This window comes from Heteronotia binoei, chromosome 2 (genome assembly GCF_032191835.1).
Source record: "Heteronotia binoei isolate CCM8104 ecotype False Entrance Well chromosome 2, APGP_CSIRO_Hbin_v1, whole genome shotgun sequence".
Classification (NCBI taxonomy): domain Eukaryota; kingdom Metazoa; phylum Chordata; class Lepidosauria; order Squamata; family Gekkonidae; genus Heteronotia; species Heteronotia binoei.
This window is the reverse complement of record NC_083224.1, coordinates 198,522,012-198,543,961: the sequence shown is the minus strand read 5'-3', so window position 1 is coordinate 198,543,961 and position 21,950 is coordinate 198,522,012. Positions and strand designations below refer to the sequence as shown.

Genomic DNA, 21,950 nt, shown 5'->3' with positions numbered 1-21,950 from the left:
CCTGTGGCTCACAAGAGATTTAGTGATAACTCAGCCAAGAAAGAGGGGATCCCGTCTTACCAACATCGACGATGTCCAGCATGACCACTTCGGACACAGCCACCCCAAGTCGGTTGGAGGCTTCGACCCAGATTTCGTAAGGTGTAAAAAGAGCCAGGTCTTTGGGGATGTGGCAGGAATATAGTCCGGCTGTGTGATACTGTTGGCAGGTGTTATCACGCCCATACCACCTAGGAAAGAAACAGCAGGATTAGCCCCACAACCACACCTCGCTTAGAATCTGGCTTCCGGGGTTGAAAAATCAGTCTGGATTCCAGAGGATCACCAAGTTCCTGCAGAGTGGCATAGGCAAATGAGTTCTCATCACTGCACCTCAAAAAGATATTATAGCATTGGAAAAAGTCCAGAAAAGGGCAACTAGAATGATTAAAGGGCTGGAACACTTTCCCTATGAAGAAAGGTTAAAACGCTTGGGGGTCTTTAGCTTGGAGAAACGTTGACTGCGAGGTGACATGATAGAGGTTTACAAGGTTATGCATGGGATGGAGGAGAAAGAAGTCCTTTTCTCCCTTTCTCACAATACAAGAACTCATGGGCATTCAATGAAATTGCTGAGCAGTCAGGTTAAAACAGATAAAAGGAAGTACTTCTGCACCCAAAGGGTGATTAACATGTGGAATTCATTGCCACAGGAGGTGGTGGTGGCTACAAGCATAGCCAGCTGCAAGAGGGGATTGGATAAAAATATGGAGCAGAGGTCCATCAGTGGCTATTAGCCACAGTGTGTGTGTGTGTGTATTTTGGCCACTGTGTGATACAGAGTGTTGGACTGGATGGGCCATTGGCCTGATCCAACATGGCTTCTGTTATGTTCTTATGTAATTGTGCTAATGAGCTCCGGCACCTCTTTTTCTACTAAATGACCCCAAGAGAGGGTATGTGAAAGACTTTGGACATCTGACCCAGCTTATAGAAATGCTGCCTTGTTCCTCCGTCTGCTTCAGATCTCAGATTTCCTGGCTGCAATTGAACTCCTCTGTCTTAGATTCTGAATGGCGTTTTAGTTCTCTCAAACTGTTTCTTCCTAGACATTTACATCATAGCCTTATTTTATACTCATAAATTCCAGATTATTAGCATTGAAGTTATTGAACTTTAGGTATTCATTTAGAGTGTGTTTTTGTGTGTGTTGTCTATTTTTGTGCCAAAGTTTTGTTTCGTTTTTGTTTTGGAGGGAGTTTTGAGCGAACACCCCTTGTGTATCATTGCTTTTTTAAATCTGTACTATGCAACCTAATTATCAATTTAAAAAAATAAAAAAAAATTAACTCTCCTCTCTTGGAGTCGTGAAACAAAGCTGAAAGCGGGCTGAAATAGAGAAGGTAGAGAAATAAGTACTTTTCTCCATTTCTCACAATACAAGAACTCGTGGGCACTCAATGAAATTGCTGAGCAGTCGGGTTAGAATGCATAAAAGGAAGTACTTCTTCATCCAAAGGGTGATTGACATGTGGAATTCACTGCCACAGGAGGTGGTGGTGGCTGCAAGCATGGCCACCTACAAGAGGCGATTGGATAAGCATATGGAGCAGAGGTCCCTCAGTGGCTGTTAGCCACAGTGTATTGTTGGATCTCTGTCTGGGGCAAGTGATGCTCTGTATTTGTCTAGTATTTGTCAAGTGATGGTCTGTATTTGTAATTGCTTTGGGGGGGGGGCAACAGTGGGAGACTTCTAGTGTCCTGGCCCCACTGATAGACCTCCTGATGGCACTTTGGTTTTTTGGCCATTGTGTAACACAGAGTGTTGGACTGGACGGGCCATTGGCCTGATCCAACATGGCTTCTCTTATGTGACACAGAGTGTTGGACTGGACGGGCCATTGGCCTGATCCAACATGGCTTCTCTTCTATTCTTATGTGACACAGAGTGTTGGACTGGATGGGCCACTGGCCTGATCCAACATGGCTTCTCTTATGTTCTTCTGTGACACAGAGTGTTGGACTGGATGGGCCATTGGTTTGATCCAACATGGCTTCTCTTATGTGACACAGAGTGTTGGACTGGATGGGCCATTGGCCTGATCCAACATGGCTTCCCTTATGTTCTTATGTGACACAGAGTGTTCGACTGGATGGGCCACTGGCCTGACCCAACATGGCTTCTCTTATGTTCTGAGTTTGTAGCGCAGACCTGCTTGACAGGCACGGATCCCAGCGTTACCTTTTTTACACACACAAAAATCCCCTCAGCCCTGTAGTCTGGCCTTTCTCCCAGCGGCCTCACCTGAGTTTGTACTTGAGGGTATAATTGGTGTGAAGGTGGGTCTCTCCTTCCGTTCCAGGGGCCCATTTGCAGGTGAGGTCCTTCATGTTCTTAGACCAGCAGGAGATGTTGGTGGGCTTCTCTGGCGGTACTACGGGAAAAGAAGTATAAATACACTGAGGAAACTGGAGCGTGAGGAGAAAGCGAATCCCCGGAACCCACGGAAAGAACGCTCCCTTCGAGTTTTAAAATAGCAACGCTCCGTTGGCACCCATGTTACCACGCAGCTCTGTGGGGAACGACAATCGGGGAGAAAAAGTTTTCCCAGTCCCTGTTTCCATAAACCTGAGAATCCTTTCGCCAAGCGAGTCTTAAAAATAGCCGGCGATAAAAATCTTACGATTATTGATTTGGACAACTGTGATTTGCCAGAGCGCGGCCAAAATAGCTTTTCTCTTGGAAAAGAAAAGAGGGTTCTTGTTGACTAAAACGGCTTGTCTCATAATATACTCCTGGGACTAGAAAAAAAATAAAACTTTTTTTTATCAGTTAAAGGTCTCGGATGAGCCGTAAATGCAGACGTGTCAGAAGGAGAGAGGGCTGGTTTGTGTTAGGAGGACAATGCTTGGGAAACGCATGTAGGCAGGGCTTGTGAGCCTAAAGGTGGCTGTGTGGGATGGCTCCGTAGATCAGACAGAGCTACAGCAAGACGGCAGAGAGTCCATGGTAACACGAGTCACATAGAGGATTGCCAACCTCCAGGTGGCACCTGGAGATTTCTCACAATTACTGTTGATCTCCAGATCACCAAGAAGAAGACCATAGATTTATACCCCGCCCTTCTCTCTGAATCAGAGTCTCAGAGCGGCTTACAATCTCCTTTCCCTTCCTCCCCCATGACAGACACCCTGTGAGGTGGGACTGAGAGGGCTCTCACAGCAGCTGCCCTTTCAAGGACAGAGTCTCAGAACGGCCTACAATCTCCTTTCGCTTCCTCCCCCACAAAAGACACCCTGTGAGGTGGGTGGGGCTGAGAGAGCTGTCCCAGAAGCTGCCCTTTCAAGGACAAAGTCTCAGAGCGGCCTACAATCCCCTATCCCTTCCTCCCGCACAACAGACACCCTGTGAGGTGGATGGGGCTGAGAGAGCTCTCACAGCAGCTTCCCTTTCAAGGACAGAGTCTCAGAGTGGCCTACAATCTCCTTTCCCTTCCTCCCCCACAAAAGACACCCTGTGAGATGGGTGGGACTGAGAGAGCTCTCCCAGAAGCTGCCCTTTCAAGGACAGAGTCTCAGAGCAGCCTACAATCTCCTTTCCCTTGCTCCCCCACAACAGACACCCTGTGAAGTGGGTGGGGCTGAGAGAGCTCTCCCAGAAGCTGCCCTTTCAAGGACAGAGTCTCAGAGCAGCCTACAATCTCCTTTCCCTTCCTCCCCCACAACAGACACCCTGTGAGGTGGGTGGGGCTGAGAGAGCTCTCCCAGAAGCTGCCCTTTCAAGGACAGGGTTTCAGAGCGGCCTACAATCTCCTTCCTTTCCTCCCCCACAACAGACACCCTGTGAGGCAGGTGGGACTGAGAGAGTTCTCTCAGAAGCTGCCCTTTCAAGGACAGAGTTTCAGAGCGGCCTACAATCTCGTTTCCCTTCCTCCCCCACAACAGACACCCTTTGAGGTGGGTGGTGCTTAGTGGGCTCTCCCAGCAGCTGCCCTTTCAAGGACAACCTCTGTGAGAGCCATGGCTGACCCAAGGCCATTCCAGCAGGTGCAAGTGGAGGAATGGGGAATCAAACCCGGTTCTCCCAGATAAGAGTCCTCACACTTAACCACTACACCAAACTGGCTCTGGAGGTGGCTGTGTGGGATGGCTCCTATAACGGACAACGAGGTGGCAGACAGTCCATGGCAACACGAGTCACATAGGGGGTTGCCAACCTCTTGCTAACACCTGGAAATTTCCCACCATTACAATTGATGATCTCCAGATGACCAAGGTCAGTTCCCCTGGAGAAAACGGCTGCTTGGGAGGGTGGACTGAATGGCATTATACCGTTCTGAGGTCTCTCCCCATCCCAAACGCTCTCGCCCCCAAGTGCCAGGTATTTCCATGCAGGGGTTGGAAACACTGGTCAAATACCCACCCATCCTCAAGTACCGTAAAAGTGGCATGGTTTGGGTTGCCAGGCCCATTTCAAGAAATATCTGGAGACTTTGGGGGTGGAGCCAAGAGCAAGGGTGTGACAAGCACGATTGAACTCTGACAGGAGTTCTGGCCATCACATTTAAAGGAACAGCACACCTTTTAAATGCCTTCCCTCCACTGGAAATTATGAGGGATAGGGGCACCTTCTTTTTGGGCTCATAGAATTGTACCCCCTGGTCCAATCCTTTTGAAACTTGGAGGGTTTCTGGAGAGGAGGTGGTGGATGCTATGCTAAAAATTTGGTGCCTCCGCCTCAAAAACAGCCCCTGTAGAGCCCCAGATACCCACGGATTAATTCTGCATTATACCCTGCATCAGGGGTGGCCAACGATAGCTCTCCAGATGTTTTTTTTGCCTACAACTCCCATCAGTCCCGGCCAGCATGGCCAATGGCTGTGACTGGTGGGAGTTGTAGGCAAAAAACTTCTGGAGAGCTACCGCTAGGCACCCCTGCCCTACAGCAAGGGTGTCAAACATGTGGCCCAGGGGCCAAATGAGGACTCCGAGCAACTGGCTGCCATCTACTCCCTTCTCCCTCCCTCTTGCTTCCTTCCGCATCACAACTTAAGAACATAAGAGAAGCCATGTTGGATCAGGCCAATGGCCCATCCAATCCAACATTCTGTGTCACACAGTGGCATATATATATATATATATATATATATATATATATATATATATATTATATATATATATTTTATACACACACACACACACTGTGGCTAATAGCCACTGATGGACCTCTGCTCCATATTTTTATCTAACCCCCTCTTGAAGCTGGCTATGCTTGTAGCCGCCGCCACCTCCTGTGGCAGTGAATTCCACATGTTAATCACCCTTTGGGAGAAGAAGTACTTCCTTTTATCTGTTTTAACATGACTGCTCAGTAATTTCATTGAATGCCCATGAGTTCTTGTATTGTGAGAAAGGGAGAAAAGTACTTCTTTCCCTACTTTCTCCATCCCATGCATTATCTTGTAAACCTCTATCATGTCACCCCGCAGCTGACGTTTCTCCAAGCTAAGAGCTCCAAGCGTTTTAACCTTTCTTCAAAGGGAAAGTGCTCCAGCCCTTTAATCATTCTAGTTGCCCTTTTCTGGGCTTTTTCCAATGCTATAATATCCTTTTTGAGGTGCGGTGACCAGAATTGCACACAGTATTCCAAATGAGACCCACACCATCGATTTATACAGGGGCATTATGATACTTGCTGATTTGTTGTTGTCTCCCGTTTGTTCCAGAAAGCATCCAGTGCTAACAAACTTAAACCCTTCCTCCTTACACCATCGTCTCATCCACACATTGAGACTTCTAATTTGTGCCTGTCTCTCCTGCCCTGCACATGGAGCAGGTAGCACTTCTGATAGGCTACCTTGGAGGCCCTGGACTTAAGTCTCCTGCCTAGCAGCCTAAATTTTTCCTCCAGGACCTCACGACTGCATTTCCCCACATCGTTGTTGCCAACATGCACCACGACCACAGGCTCCTCCCCAGCACTGTCTATCAGCCTATCTACTACACGCTTAACGTCCGCTACCTTCGCACCAGGCAGGCAAGTCACCATACAGTCAGTACGTGGTTTCGCCACCCAGCTGTCTACTTGCCTAAGGATCAAATCACCAACTACCAAGACCGCTCCTCTCTCCCCGCCCAGGGATGGTTCCTTGGCGCGAAAGGATTCCCGCTCACCAACCGAAGAAGAGGTCCCTTCTGAGGGCACATTCCCCTTATCTGCAGCACGGTGCCCTGTTTCCTCTCGACCCTCATGCTCCCTGGCAGCAACAGGGCTGCCACGTTCAGAGCAGGGCTCATCTAGTACACCCCCGAGAGTCTTCCCAAGTGCCTAACTGACTGCCTCTGCGTCTCCAGGTCAGTCACCTCGGCCTCAAGGGTACGAACTCCTTCCCCGAGGACCGGGAGCTCCTTGCATCGAGCACACACCCAAAACTTCTGTCCTGTGGGCAGATAGTCAGTGCAAAACACTGGAAAGCCCCCACCCCCCTGCTGGCATTCTACCTTCATGATAGCTTTTTTCAAAAATATACAGTCCCCTTTAAATCCTGTTTGTTTATGTGGCTTCCCTTCTGGAGGGTCAACTTACCTTATTGGGAGCTCAAGGAAATTAGGGATCTGGGTTCTTGGTCCTTACAGAGCCCCCAGGCTAAGAGCCACAGGCCAAGAGCCCTTTAGCTCTCGCCAAAGGCTCGTGCCTTTGGCAAGGCGCAGCTTAACAATGCAAAGCCCCTCCTAATCAATCAGCACCAATCACCTTCAGCCACTCAGCCAGACAAACAGCAGTTCCCCAGCAACCACAACTCAGAATTTTCAGCAGTCACCAAATTCAGGAATTCTCAGCAACTTCCCCAGCTGTCTCAGCTTATCTCAGAGTTGCCCTGCTTTGCCAGGCTTGCTCAATCGCACAGGAGATACAGAACAAAACCTCTCTTTTCTCCATTGGCTGAGGCTCCTCCCTCGGGGAGGAAGGGAGGCAGAGCTTGCTTGCTCTCAATCGCACAGCAGAGCTACTGAGCCAAGCCTCTCTTTCTCCTATTGGCTGAGGCTCCTCCCCCTCTGGTCCCCTAGGGAAGGAATGAAAGAGCCACAGCTTCCTTTGCCAGTTCCCTAGATCCCATGGGACAAATACAAAGAAAGCACCTTTAAGAGCAGTGAGTGATAACATTTTAAGCATGTTTTAAGTGGGTTTTTTTTAAATCCTTAATTGTGTTTGCCTGTGTCCTTTATAAAGTTTATATCTCTGCTACCTAATCTTAAATAGGTGCACACATGGCCCAGCTTGACAGGGCCTGACCCAATTCGACATGGCCTGGCCCAACAAGGTCTCATTTATGTCAGATCTGGCCCTCATATCAAATGAGTTTGACACCCCTGCTCCATAGGAATCAGTCTCCAAAGGGGCTAATGAGTGCCCAGCAGACATTCCCCTCCCCCTCCGCTTTCAGGCAGCCTCTGAGCATCTCTTACCTCGAAAACCCTACAGCAGGAGTGGCCAACAGTAGCTCTCCAGATGTTTTTTGCTACAACTCCCATCAGCCCCAGCCATTGGCCATGCTGTCTGGGGCTGATGGGAGTTGTAGGCAAAAGCATCTGGAGAGCCACTGTTCCTACCCCCGCCCTAGAGGGTTGCCGTGAATTGACTGGGCTTTATTTCATTAGGTTTATACCCTGCCCTATCCAAAAAGGGCTCAGGGCTGCTTACGGCAATCGGATAGGAACAGTGACAATGCCAAGTTAAAATCAAGGTAAGAGACTCAACAACTCGCACAAAGCGCATAAACAATAAACGGGACGGCAATAAACCGGAATAAGACTCAGCAGTCCTCGGTGGCTCCTTGTCAGATGCCCTCGTCAGGTTGTTTTGGGAAAGTAATTCCACAGGCAGTAATTCCAGGGGACAGGCAAGGCCAAGATGGACTGATGCCCAACGCCTCAGTCAAAGGTCTGGCGGAACAGCTCCGCTTGAAGGCACTTTCCCACCCACCCGATCTTGCAGCCATCTCTACAGCCTTTGTCAATGAGTTCCACGAGTTCATCTCCCCCAAAGCCTGGTTGGGGGTTCTCTTTTTCAGGCCTGAAGCCACAGGGGAGCCTTTGGGGCACTGTTCCTGACTTCCAGAGGAGCCCATCCTGTCCTTCCTTCCTCTCCTTCCTTCCTTCCTTCCTTCCTTCCTTCCTTCCTTTCCTTTTTTCTTTTCCTTCCTTTCTTCCTTCTTTTCCTTCCTTCCTTCCTTCCTTCCTTTCCTTCCTTTCCTTCCTTCTTTCCCTTCCTTCCTTCTTTTCCTTCCTTCCTTCCTTCTTTTCCTTCCTTCCTTCCTTCCTTTCTTCCTTCCTTCCTTTCCTTCCTTCTTCCTTCCTTGCTTTCCTTCCTTCCTTCCTTCCTTCTTTTCCTTCCTTTCCTTCCTTCTTTCCCTTCCTTTCTTCTTTTCCTTCTTCCTTCCTTCCTTCCTTCTTTTCCTTCCTTCCTTGCTTTCCTTCCTTCCTTCCTTGCTTTCCTTCCTTCCTTCCTTCCTTCCTTCCTGCCTTCCTTCCTTCCTTCCTTCCTTCCTTCTTTTCCTTCCTTCCTTCCTTCCTTCCTTCTTTTCCTTCCTTTCCTTCCTTCTTTTCCTTCCTTCCTTCCTTTATTTCCTTGCTTCCTTCCTTGCTTTCCTTTCCTTCCCTTCCTTCCTTCTTCCCTCCCTCCTTCCCCTTCCTTCCTCCTCCTTGCCATGTCTGAGCCAGCAAAGCAGGAGCAGCCCAGAGCCGGGAGAGCTGAGCAGGCCCCGTGCACTGCAGCAGCAAAAGCAGCACGTGGCATGGAGAGAGGCGGAGGAAGAAGCTGCGTGGAATGGGCCGCGGAGGTGGGGGGATGGATGGAGCTGCTGGCTGCAAAGCGCTGGGGTGGGGGAGAGGGAGGGGGAAGGTTCAACCCTCCCTCTGCTTGCACGCAAGGTGCAGTTTTCGGGTCGGCTGCCTCGACTTGGCCGCTTTCAGAGCTTCCAGCTTTTGCCCCACCCCAGAAAGCTTCTGAGAAACAGCAAGCCCCACAAGTGGATGGGAAAGGGTGCCCCCCCCCCACACACTTTTAAAATCCTGGCTATGGCCTGCTACTTTTAAAAGTTTGGTTTAGTTTATTCGATTGATATCCTGCCCTCCCTGCCAAAGCAGGCTCTGGGCAGCTCACAGTAAAACACAATAAAACATTCTAGATGGAAAGGAAAGGAAAGGAAAGGAAAAGGAAAGGAAAGGAAAGGAAAGGAAAGGAAAGGAAAGGAAAGGAAAGGAAAGGAAAGGAAAGGAAAGGAAAGGAAAGGTCCCCTGTGCAAGCACCAGTCGTTTTCGACTTTTTGGGTGACGTTGCTTTCACAACGTTTTCACGGCAGACTTTTTACGGGGTGGTTTGCCCTTGCCTTCCCCAGTCATATACATTCCCCCCCCAGCAAGCTGGGGGGGGGGAGTGTATATGACCTCGGAAGGCATGGAAGGCTGAATCAACCTCGAGCTGGCTACCTGAAAACCCAGCTTCCCGCCGGGGATCGAACTCAGGTCATGAGCAGAGTTTAGGACTGCAGTACTGCAGCTTTAACAGTCTGCACCACGGGGCACCTAATCTAGATAAACATTAAGTTAAAAACACTTAAAACAATTTGGTGCTATTATTTCCATTTAGTTACAGATGGTATTCGATGTTCTTAGGCATCCTATTAGATCTTATATCTCAGCAGGTTCAGTTAAAAGCTAGTTGGAATAGTTATGTCCTGCAGGCTTTGCGGAACTTGGCAAGGCCCTGCAAGGCTCTGACCTCTTCAGCCAGTTGGTTCCACCAATGGAAGGCAGCAACCAAGAAGGCTCTGTCTTGTGTTGTTTTCAGTCTTGCCTCCCTCGGTCCAGGGATCGATAGTAAGTTTTGCGTTTCAGATCTAAATACCCTCTAAGAGCATGTGGGGAGAGACGGTCCCTAAGGTAGGCAGAAAGGGGGGGGGGGGGGGAACAAGGAACGAAAGCGACGGATTTGGAACGTACGTCCGACGTAGAGGCACGAGCCAGCCAGGATGCCTCCGTCCTTGCTGTGACAGACCAAGTTATCCCCCGACTGCTGCTGCGATCCGTTCAAATTGGAGATGGTCACGCTCAGTGTGGTGGTGCTGAGGACGTCATAGGCCTCCGCTGGGAGCCGCCGACCATTTAGAGTCCAGTACAGATCCTCAGCTCTCAGGCTCGAATCGGCCCCGACCGAGCAGGAGGCGGTGAGCGAGGAGCCGATGAGGAGGGTGGGGTCTTGGGGAGAGATGACGGCTGGGGTCTGTAGCAGAAAAGGGGAAATAAAAGAGGGCGGATCAGTGCCTGCATCCGTGAAAGCAACACTGGAATAGGCCCGTTTTGCTTGCTTTGTGGTCAGCGATTTTGATACGGGTCCTCTCTGTCTCCTGCTCATATATATTTAATTGATGATGATCAGGCTTCGATTCAGCAGGAGCTCACAGGAGCACAGCTCCTGAACCTTTCTGAGGGTTCCCCCTCCTCCTTCCCACCTACCTTCTCCATTGAATAGAAGGTGCAGCTGCATAACAATCCCTGGATTAGGAGAGCGGGCAGCCAGCCAGCCCCCAGCAGCCTTCATGAACCCCTGGAGAAGCCCGCGCCACCCTTTCTCCACTTCTGATGTGATTTTGGGTGGTGGGTGGCTTGCTGGCCTTCTGACTGTGGCGTAGGGTTGCCAAGTCCAATTCAAGAAATATCTGGGGACTTGGGGGTGGAGCCAGGAGACATTGGGGCACAGCCAGGAACAAGGGTGGGACAAGCATAATTGAACTCCAAGGGAGTTCTGGCCATCACATTTAAAGGGACAGCACACTTTTTAAATGTCTTCCTTCCATAGGAAATAATGACGGATAGGGGCACCTTCTTTTGGGGCTCATAGAATTGGACCCCCTGGTCCAAACGTTTTGAAACTTGGGGGGGGGGGTATTTTGGGGAGAGGCACTAGATAATATACTGAAAATGTGGTGCCTCTACCTCAAAAAACAGCCCCCCCCAGAGCCCCTGAAACCTCCAGATCAATTCCCCATATACCCTATGAGATTCGATCTCCACATAGGGAATAACGAAGTGCTCAGCAGACGTTTCCCTCCCCACCACCCACCCCCCGTTTCTGGCGACTCTGAAGCGAGGGAATGGCCTCTCTACTCACGAGTTGCTGCCAACTTCTTCAAAGTAACACAGACACACCATCCCAAGAGGAAGCCTTTCAATCAGAGACTGAAGCCTCTGGAGGGGGAAAGGCACATGGTCCTCTGGGGGCGGGGCTTCCCCCCGCCGGCCACCTGACTGGGGTGGGAAGGAGCCTGGGAAAGCAGAAGAACCCCCGCTGGACCTGGGGATTGGCAAGCCTACTGTGGCGGGGGTGGGGGTGACCCAGGAGAGCCCCAGATGAGCGAGGCCTGCTTGGGTTGGCTGGATCTCCTTTCTTGCATCGGGTTGCTTTGGGCGGGGGGGGGGGAATCATATATACTAATGTTATGCTAATGAGCTCCGCCACTTATTTTTCTACAAAACGACCCCTGGTGATGGTATAATATATATTTAATATATTTATATTGGTGATGAGGTATGGATTTTCTTTTGTTTTAAAGGAAGAAGAATCTTTTAAAAGCCAAGAGTCTTAAGTCAGAGAGACAGCACGGTGTGGTGTTCGAAGTGTCGGACTAGGCTCTGGTAGACCCAGGTTCAAATCCCTCCTCTGTCACGGAACCTTGCTGGGTGACCTTGGATACGTCACACACTCTTAGCTTCAACTACCTCACCGGGGGAGGGGGTGTTGTGAGGATAAAAAGAAGAAGAGAATGATTTAAGCCATTCTGGATCCCCATTGAGTGAAAGACAGGATATAAATAAATAAATACATTTTAAAGCTAACACCGTATGTGGAGAGCTGTAAGCATTTTAAGCTTGGGATGAAAGTTACGGAGGGCAAAGCTGCAACCAGTAAACTTCCGGTGTTCTTAACTGATTTATTGTGGAATGACACACAAAATGACACACAAAAAAATAGGTGTATGAGCTACAAACGGGCTAGGACAGAAAATGTCTAAAAGTCTCAGAAAAGGTCAGAGCTGTGACCAGGTTGGTGTAGTGGTTAAGTGTGCAGACTCTTTTCTGGGAGAACCGGGTTTGATTTCCCACTCTTCCATTGCAGCTGCTGGAATGGCCTTGGGTCAGCCATAGCTCTCGCAGAAGTTGTCCTTGAAAGGCGGCTGCTCTCAGCCTCACCCACCTCACAGGGTGTCTGTTGTGGGGGAGAAGGGAAAGGAGATTGTAGGCTGCTCTGAGACTCTGTCCTTGAAAGGCAACTTCTGGGAGAGCTCTCTCAGACCCACCCACCTTTACAGGGTGTCTGTTGTGGGGGAGGAAGGAAAAGGAGATTGTGAGCCACTCTGGGATTTGGAGAAGAGGGCAGGATATAAATCCAATATCATCATCATCTTCTTCTTCTTCTTCCTCTCAATAGGCCTGATGTGTATCACTCTTCTGATGGAGACCACCGAACCAAATGTCTACAAGAACATAGCTTTCCTGTGGGATCTGCCATACCTTGGACCGCAGTTGGCAAGATCTGTCCATCCATTGTTGGGAGAAATGTAGGTATCCTTTGGGCAGCGACCACCAGGTGGCGCCAACCCACACATACTCTGGGGCAAATTCCAGTTATTTTATGAAGGAGGGGGGGGGAATTGGTTCAATGCAGGAGTCTTTGGACACATCAGTGGGTCAGATGTGAGGGAGTACAGGAAAAGATTTACGACCATGTTTTGAACTCTGCCATTAATCTAGCACCATCCATATGCCTAAAGAGGCAACAAAAACAGATGCCAGTAAAGACGCTTTAGGAATCAAGTCCTGACATAAAAATGAATCGCACCTGTCTCGCTTGTATCACATAAAGAGACAGAGCACAAACGGCTCACTTGAACCAAAACTAAGGGGGAAATTGAATTTTTCCAGGGGAAATTGAATTTTTTGAGGGGAAATCCTCTCACTCAACTGGAATACTAGGGAGGATAACCAAATTTTGAAAAAGGAGAAAAAAACCTCTCACTTGACCTGAATACTAGGGAAGATACTGAATTTTGGAGGGAAACTTCTCACTTGACCAGAATACTAGGGAGATACTGAATTTTGGGGGGAAAACTTCTCACTTGACCTGAATACTAGGGAAGATACTGAATTTGGAGGGAAACTTCTCACTTGACCTGAATACTAGGGAGGATACTGAATTTTGGGGGGAAACTTCTCACTTGACCAGAATACTAGGGAGGATACTGGATTTTTTGGGGAAACCTCTCATTTGACCTGAATACTAGGGAGGATACCGAATTTTGAAAAAGGAGAAAAAAACCTCTCACTTGACCTGAATACTAGGGAAGATACTGAATTTGGAGGGAAACTTCTCACTTGACCTGAACACTAGGGAGGATACCGAATTTTGGGGGGAAACTTCTCACTTGACCAAAATACTAGGGAGGATACTGAATTTTGGGAGGAAAACTTCTCACTTTACCAGAATACTAGAGAGGATACTGAATTTTTGGGGGGAAACTTCTCACTTGACCTGAATACTAGGGAGGATACCGAATTTTGGGGGGAAACTTCTCACTTGACCAAAATACTAGGGAGGATACTGAATTTTGGGAGGAAAACTTCTCACTTTACCAGAATACTAGGGAGGATACTGAATTTTGGAGGGAAACTTCTCACTTGACCTGAATACTAGGGAGGATACTGAATTTTTGGGGGGGAAACTTCTCATTTGACCTGAATACTAGGGAGGATACCGAATTTTGGTGGGAAACTTCTCACTTGACCTGAATACTAGGGAGGATACTGAATTTTGGAGGGAAACTTCTCACTTGACCTGAATACTAGGGAGGATACTGAATTTTTTGGGGGGAAACTTCTCATTTGACCTGAATACTAGGGAGGATACTGAATTTTGGGGGGGAAACTTCTCATTTGACCTGAATACTAGGGAGGATACCGAATTTTGGTGGGAAACTTCTCACTTGACCAAAATACTAGGGAGGATACTGATTTTTTTGGGGGGGGGGGGATATTGAATTTTTCCAGGGGAAATTGAATTTTTGGGGGGGAAATCCTCTCACTCAACTGGAATACTAGGGAGAATAACCAAATTTTGAAAAAGGAGAAAAAAACCTCTCACTTGACCTGAATACTAGGGAGGATACTGAATTTTTGGGGGGAAACTTCTCATTTGACCTGAATACTAGGGAGGATACCGAATTTTGGTGGGAAACTTCTCACTTGACCTGAATACTAGGGAGGATACTGAATTTTGGAGGGAAACTTCTCACTTGACCTGAATACTAGGGAGGATACTGAATTTTGGGGGGGAAACTTCTCATTTGACCTGAATACTAGGGAGGATACCGAATTTTGGTGGGGAAACTTCTCACTTGACCAAAATACTAGGGAGGATACTGATTTTTTTTGGGGGGGGGGATATTGAATTTTTTCCAGGGGAAATTGAATTTTTGGGGGGGGAAATCCTCTCACTCAACTGGAATACTAGGGAGAATAACCAAATTTTGAAAAAGGAGAAAAAAACCTCTCACTTGACCTGAATACTAGGGAAGATACTGAATTTGGAGGGAAACTTCTCACTTGACCAGAATACTAGGGAGGATACTGAATTTTTGGGGGAAAACTTCTCACTTGACCTGAATACTAGGGAGGATACTGAATTTTGGGGAGAAACTTCTCTCTTGACCAGAATACTAGGGAGGATACTGACTTTTGGGGGGGAAACTTCTCACTTTGACCAGAATACTAGGGGAGAATACCAATTTTTTGGGGGGAGGGGGGGATCACTCACTTGACCCAAACAACTAGGGCTGCCAAATTTATTTTTTTTAAAACCTCTCACTTGACCTGAATACTAGGTAGGATACTGATTTTTTTTGGGGGGGGGGACCTGTCACTTGACCCAAAATAACTAGGAATGACACCAAATTCATTTTAAAAAAAAACCCTCTCACTTGGCCTGAATACTAGAGAGGATACCAATTTTTTTGGGGGGGGGGGGGGGGAACCACTCACTTTACTCAAATAACTATGAGGGTACCAAATTTTTTTGGGGGGGGACTTCTCACTTGAATACTATGGAGGTTATCAAATTTTGAAAATTCACTTGTTTTGATTCAAACAAGCCCTCTTTCAATTTTCCTTCTCTGTAAGAAACAAGGGTTTTTTAAAATTATCACACAAGTTCCCCTTTCCTCGTGCTGCATTTTTCCTGTTAAAACAGATGCATTTTTCAACGTCACTTTTGCATCCACGGTGGGTAAAAGGCGTGAAAGAAACAAGAGAATGTCGACAAAATAAAAAATGAATGTTAACGTCTCCTGAAAAAAAACCTCCTGAGAAGCAGTCCCCTCTCCCACCCCCTGATCAAACCACTGTCCCACACAGCCCACAAGGCTCTGTCCCTATGTTTTGGGAAGAATCTTCCACCACCCCCAGAGAAACTACTACCAATGGATGAAAGGCGGCCATTTTGGTTCTTTGTTCTACCAACCGAGCCCTCTCTCCTCCAAGCAAAAATGCACACTAATGCTCCTCCGTTGGAAGGGAAGTCTACAAGATTGAGATCCTGGACATCTGGTCCCACTCAGCCAAAGGCCAACTGAATATTAAGGTAATTCCTTTGGTCTGCGGAGGTATCGAGGACGGATGCCTGGATTGAATTCTGTGCGGTATTCCCTCGAGGCGGCTCATCAGGGGAGAGGCGGGGGAAGTCTGAGTATTTTTGCTTTGCGAGTTCTCTCGGTTTGGGAGAGGGGAACCGAAAGCACAAAGAGGATATTTTCTTTTCCAGAGAACGGCAGGAGCGACGGCGGCCTCTCACCTGACCCCCCTCAACCTCTTCCTGCCTCTAGCCAACAGGTATGGCAGGTTTTGAAGGCGAATGCTGTAGAACTGGGCTATGGGGATAGCCATTACTGCGCTACCATACAAGGAATTCAGTGCCGGATTAAACCCTGTGGAGGCCCTAGGCAGTCGAAAACTTGGGGGCCCCCCTTGCAATTATCTCAGAGTCGGAGCGCCAGCCCCACTGGCCGCAGTGCCCTGCTGCAGCTGCAGCCTACAGGCACCTTCTCAAAAACTCTTTTGACAAAGCTGTGGTGGAGAGGCAAAGGGAGGCAAACTTGGCAATGACGCCAGCAGCAGCCGCACCAGCAAGTCGGGCAAAGAGCAGCTCAGTTGCTGGCTGCGCATGCAGGCTAGGAGGGCTGCAAGCAGGGGGGGAAACTGGGGGGATGCGGCCCAGGGCTCCTAAGGCATGGGGGCCCCATAGGCCTATTTGTTAATCCAGCCCTGATACCCAGAGACTTTGGAGAGGAGACAGGAGAGGGCGGGGTTTGGGGAGGGGAGGGGCCTCATTAGGGTGCAAGGCCACAGAGCCCGCCCTTCCAAGCCGCCATTTCTCCGGGGGAGTCGACCTTTGCCAGCTGGAAATCAGTTGTCAAAGCGGGAGATGTCAAGGCCCCACCTGGAGGCTGGCAACCCCGTTCCCAAGGCAGTGCGCATAAAACAGCTGAACACCTAAAACAGCATTTTAAATGATAAAATAATTCAGTAAACGCACATAAACGGACAAGACCATTACCAAGGAGGAGGGCCAATAACTGTTACTGGGGGTATGCCCAATGAAATAACAAGTCTGGCAAAAGCCACAATAGAGGGAGACAGACGAATCTCGCTGGGGAGGGAGTTTCAAAGTTTTGGTGTTACAACCAAGAAAGCCCAGTAGTAGGGTTGCCAAGTCTAATTCAGAAAATATCTGGGGACTTTGGGGGTGGAGCCAGGAGAATCTGGGGCGGAGCCAGACTTTCCCATTTCCAAAATAAATGCATAAAAATATAGCAGTGCAGTTCACCAGAATAGTCATCACTTCCTCATCCCCCAACAGCTGCAATTCTAGTAAATGAAAGTGTAAACACACAAAAAGCAGAGAGTTTACAAGCTCATATTTTTCCCCAGGGCTTTACTCACAGGAACTGCTGTTCTTCAGCCTAACACAGGCAGACAAAAGAGAGAGTGGTGGAGTTTTCCTCTATCCCATAAACAAGCTCCTATACAAAGACTGTGAAAACAATGCAAAGCAAGCACAGAGACAGACACACATTATTACTGCCTCCCCTACAAAGACTTCTGAAAAGTACTCTCTCACACCCACACTGGGTCTGGTTCCTCCACAACGACATCTGACAGTTACAGGGGCTACACTGCCCTCTCTTTCTCTCTCTCACATACACACACTATTACTTGCTGTGAAACGAAAGCAAAACAAAGGGAGACTCTGCTTCTGACCCTTCCCCATGAACTACTTCCTGCTTCCTGCTCAACTTTAAAGGGGCACACACACACACAAAGAGACATTTTAAAATGGGACCTGTTTGCAGGTTTCTTAACCTGCGGGAGATCTAGAGGTACTGGCGGCTGTGGGGGTATGGCTTTCCCCCCACCGGCCAGCTGGCTGAGGGTGGGGGGAAGCCTGTAAAACCGGGGGATCCCTCGCTGGGACCAGAGGATTGGGAAGCCTACCCAATAGTGGTTTAAGAGTGTCAGACTGAGGGACCAGGGTTCAAATCCCTGGTCTCTTTGGGCCACTCATGCTCTCTCAGCCTAACCAACCTCGCAGGGTTAGAGTTATTCTGAGGGTAAAATGGAGGAGAGGACAACTTATTTCATTCTTATTTAGAAAACGTATATTCTGCCCTTTCCCATAACGGGTTCGTGGCAGATTACAACATAGATTAGACAATAAAAACTGACAAGTCAAATTGAAAACAATACAATAAAATTAGAAGAACAGAACGATAAAACTAGATAAGGTGCATCACCGATGGGAAGGGCACATTCCACAAAAATACAGGTTTTGGCCCAAGAAGTAGTGAGGGCATTAAAATCAGATTCAGCATCTCAACAGGCTATAAAGCCTGATGTCATAACAAGGGAGGCTGACTGATAGAATAGTTGGTGGAACAGGACGCCCGCTGCCTCAACCAAAAGCCCGGCGGAACTAGGGTTGCCAAGTCCAATTCAAGAAATATCTGGGGACTTTGGGGGTGGAGCCAGGAGACTTTGGGGGTGGAGCCAGGACACATTGGGGGCAGAACCAGGACACATTGGGGGCGGAGCCAGGAGCAAGGGTGTGACAAGCATAATTGAACTCCAAGGCAGTTCTGGCCATCACATTTAAAGGGACAGCACACCTTTTAGAATGCCTTCCTTCCATAGAAAATAATGGATAGGGCACCTTCTTTTGGGGCTCATAGAATTGGACCCCCTGGTCCAATCCTTTTGAAACTTGGGAGGTATTTTGGGGAGAGGCCCTAGATGCTATACGGAAAATTTGGCACCTCTACCTCAAAAAACAGCCCCCCCAGAGCCTCTGACACCCGTGGATCAATTCCCCATCATTCCCTATGGGAATCGTTCCTGGAGGTGCATAATGGCTGTGGGGGCGGGGCTTCCCCCCGCCGGGCAGCTGGCTGAGGGAGGGGGGAACCCTGTAAAACCAGGGGATCCCCCGCTGGGATCTGGGGATTGGGAAGCCTAGGCAGAACAGCTCCGTCTTACAGGCCCTACGAAATGGCAGTAGCTCAGGTAGGGCCCGGATCTTCATAGGCAGTGATTCCACCAGGCAGGGGCCAGGGTCGAAAAGGCCCTGGCCCTGGTTGAGGCAAGACGGACATCCTTCGGGCCAAGTGTGGTGAGGAGGTGCTGCATATATGGGGAAAGGTGGTCCCTCAAGTATGTCGGACCCCAGGTCATCTAAGGTCTGCTTTGGGTTTAGAGTTGCCAAGTCCAATCCCAGAAATATCTGGGGACTTTGGGGGTGGAGCCAGGAGTCTTTGGGGGTGGAGCCAGGAGACACTGGGGTGAAGCTAGGGGGAGGGGGGGAAACGGCGCCAGGGAGCGTGGCGAGCCGCCCCGTCTCGGAACGGGCGACGCCGCTGGGCAGCTGCCGCTTCTTCTCCGCTCGCCGTGGCTGCTCCTCCGAGATGGGCTCAGCCTGAGCCCATCTCGGAGGAGCAGCTGCGGTGGGGCGGGGGGGGGGGCGGGCAGCGGCGTGGTGGCCTCGCCCGCTTCGCTCCGCCTCTGGGCTGAAATCGGAGGGGGGCTGGAGGCGGGCTGGGGGCGTGGCGAGCCGCGAGTCCGGGTCCTAGAAGGGCCCAGATTCGTGCTCGCCATGCTCCTGGCCTGTCTCCGCACTCCCCTTCTCTGGTTTTGCCTGCGCTGCTGCCACCTCTTGCTGCTCCTCCGAGATGGGCTCAGCCTGGGCCCATCTCGGATGAACAGCTGCGGTGGGCGGGGAGGGGGGCGGGGGCGGCAGCGGCATGGCAGCCTCGCCGTTCCGGGATGGGGCGGCTCGCCATGCTCCCCGGCGCCGTTTCCCTCCCTCCTCCCGCTTCCGTTTTTTTGGGGAGCAGGGGAAGAGGTTGGAAATCCTGGGGCCCCTGCCAGGGCAGGAGGGTTGGGAAGCCCTGGAGAGAAAGACAGGGCATAAACAAAATAAATCAACAGCCTCAGATGCAGGAGGCGACCAAAGAGGGGCCTCTGAAGGTGACCAGAGTGAGTGTGTAGATTCGGAGAAGAAGAGGAGGGCATAATTGCCGTGGCACTGGAGGGGGGGGGGGCAGAATTAATTAATTTTTAAATTGTATTTTATTATATTTATATCTCGCCCTCCCCTGTCGGGCTCAGGGCAGCTAACCGCAGTTAAAAACACATCATGTTTAAATAGCATACAGTGAAATCGTTAAAAATCATTGTCCGCATACGATACATTCACTCCTAAAATCCAAGATGGCGTCAGCATTAGCAGTTCATATTTAGCGCTGCTTACGGGAATGTTGTCAAATATTGTTTGGCGCTCTATATTTACACTGGGATGGGTTTAGATATCCATGCTGTGGTATAAACGGTCGCTTCCCCGTTAGTTATTAAAAGCTAATTTAAACAATTCTGTTTTACAGGCCCTGCGGAATTGTGGCAAGTCCCGTGGGGCCCTGATATTTTCGGGGAGAGCGTTCCATGGGGCAGGAGCTGCTACCGAAAAGGCTCTAACTCACTCCCATCAGCCTCCATGTTGGTGATAAAGGTCTGCTATGGATTTCTGGGGAAGGCGATGGCAAACCACCCCCGTAAAAAGTCTGCTGTGAAAACGTTGTGATGCGATCTCGCCCCAGAGTCGGAAATCACTAGTGTTTGCACAGGGGACTATCTTTATCTTTTTGGGGATCTGAGGGACTGTTTCAGTCTGGAGAAGAGAAAGTTGAGGGGGGACATGACGGCTCTCTTGAAGTATTTGAAGGGCTGTCCCTTACAGGAGAGCAGGGAGATGTTTTTGTGGGCAGCAGAGGATATGACTCATAATCATGGGTTTAAATTAAGGGTGGGAAGGTACAAGCTGGATATTAGGAGAAACTTTCCCTTTCTTTTTATTTGTTAGCTTCCTTGACCGATGGTCTTAAGCGCAACCTAAAACAAGACACTGAATAACAGAACTACAAAACAAAATTACAAAGCAGAATACAGAAATAATTTGAAACCAAAGTAGATTAACTAAAGAGAAAGAAAAGCCAGTAATCGTGATCACACGACATAATTAAATAACCTAAAAAATAGAGGGGAAATAAAAAGGTAAAGGGAGTTCCCTGTGCTAACATCAGTGATTTCCGAGTCTGGGGTGATGTCACATCACGACGTTTCCACGGAAGACTTTTTACGGGGTGGTTTTGCCATTGCCTTCCCCAGTCATCTACACTTTCCCCCCAGCATGCTGGGTACTCATTTAACCGACCTCAGAAGGACGTAAGGTTGAGTCAACCTTGAGCCGGCTACTTGACTCCAGCTTCCACCAGGATCGAACTCAGGTCGTGAGCAGAGAGCTCGGACTGCAGTACTGCAGCTTTATCACTCTGCACCACAGGACTCCTTGAGGGGAAATACCTAGTGTTAATATAAAATCCCATAAAACCCCTTAATGTTATAAAATTAGATTTTAAAATCTTGGTACACACGACAACAGCACAACAGATTTCAGAGGCCTTTTAGAGAGAACAACAGATATTTTGCCACCGGTTATTTCAGGGTCCACGTTTGCCAGTAGTAGGGTTGCCACCCAAGATTTCGCAGGGGGTTGGTGTCTATGTCAAATAGGAGTGACCCAGAAGCTCTAGGAACGGTCCACTAATGGCGGAATACTATAAGGTTATCTTGTATCAGGAGAAACTATTTTTCAGTAATAATAATAATAATAATAATAATAATAATAATAATAATAATAATAATAATAATAATAATAATAACAACTTTATTTTTTATATCCCGCCCTCCCCCGCCGAAGCGGGCTCAGGGCGGCTAACAGACATGGAAATCCCATGATTCATATAAACAATGTAAACAATTTTAATATATCAGTTGTATAATAAATTAATTTAAAATAGATAAAATATATAAAATGGGTGCTAAAATACTGTGATCATAATATCCATAAGATGGCTAGATGTGCATACGTCAGATTAATCGGGTTCCATCTCGAAGGCAAGCTGGAAAAGAAATGTTTTGCAAGCCCTGCGGAATTGGTTCAGGTCCCGCAGGGCTCGCACCATCTCTGGAAGGTGGTTCCACCAACGAGGGGCCATCACTGAGAAGGCCTGCTCCCTAGTAGCCTTCAACCTAGCATCTCTTGGCCCAGGGATTGTTAGTAAGTTCTGAGAGCTAGATCTCAGTGCTCACTGAGAATTGCTCAACAGTGCATCGTCTGCCTTGGGAGATGGTGAACTCCCCCTCATTGGGAGTCTTTAAGCAGGACAAACATTCGTCAGGGATGCCATATGCCAGGGGTGGCCAACGTTAGCTCTCCAGATGTTTTTTGCCTACAACTCCCATCTAGCCCCAAGCCA

General features: G+C 48.9%; 1 protein-coding gene across 2 annotated transcripts in view; it reads right to left on the bottom strand.

Annotated features, from left to right (window-relative positions):
- The window catches only part of CRLF1 (cytokine receptor like factor 1), a 66,589-nt gene that overhangs the window by 22,268 nt on the left and 22,371 nt on the right, over positions 1–21,950 (bottom strand). For both annotated transcript variants that reach the window (XM_060232826.1, XM_060232827.1), the window contains exons 2-4: positions 9,982–10,261; positions 2,285–2,414; positions 61–230 (exon numbers count right to left, since the gene is read on the bottom strand). In XM_060232826.1, the coding sequence (XP_060088809.1) occupies positions 61–230; positions 2,285–2,414; positions 9,982–10,261 (580 nt within the window). The remainder of the gene's footprint in view (positions 1–60; positions 231–2,284; positions 2,415–9,981; positions 10,262–21,950) is intronic.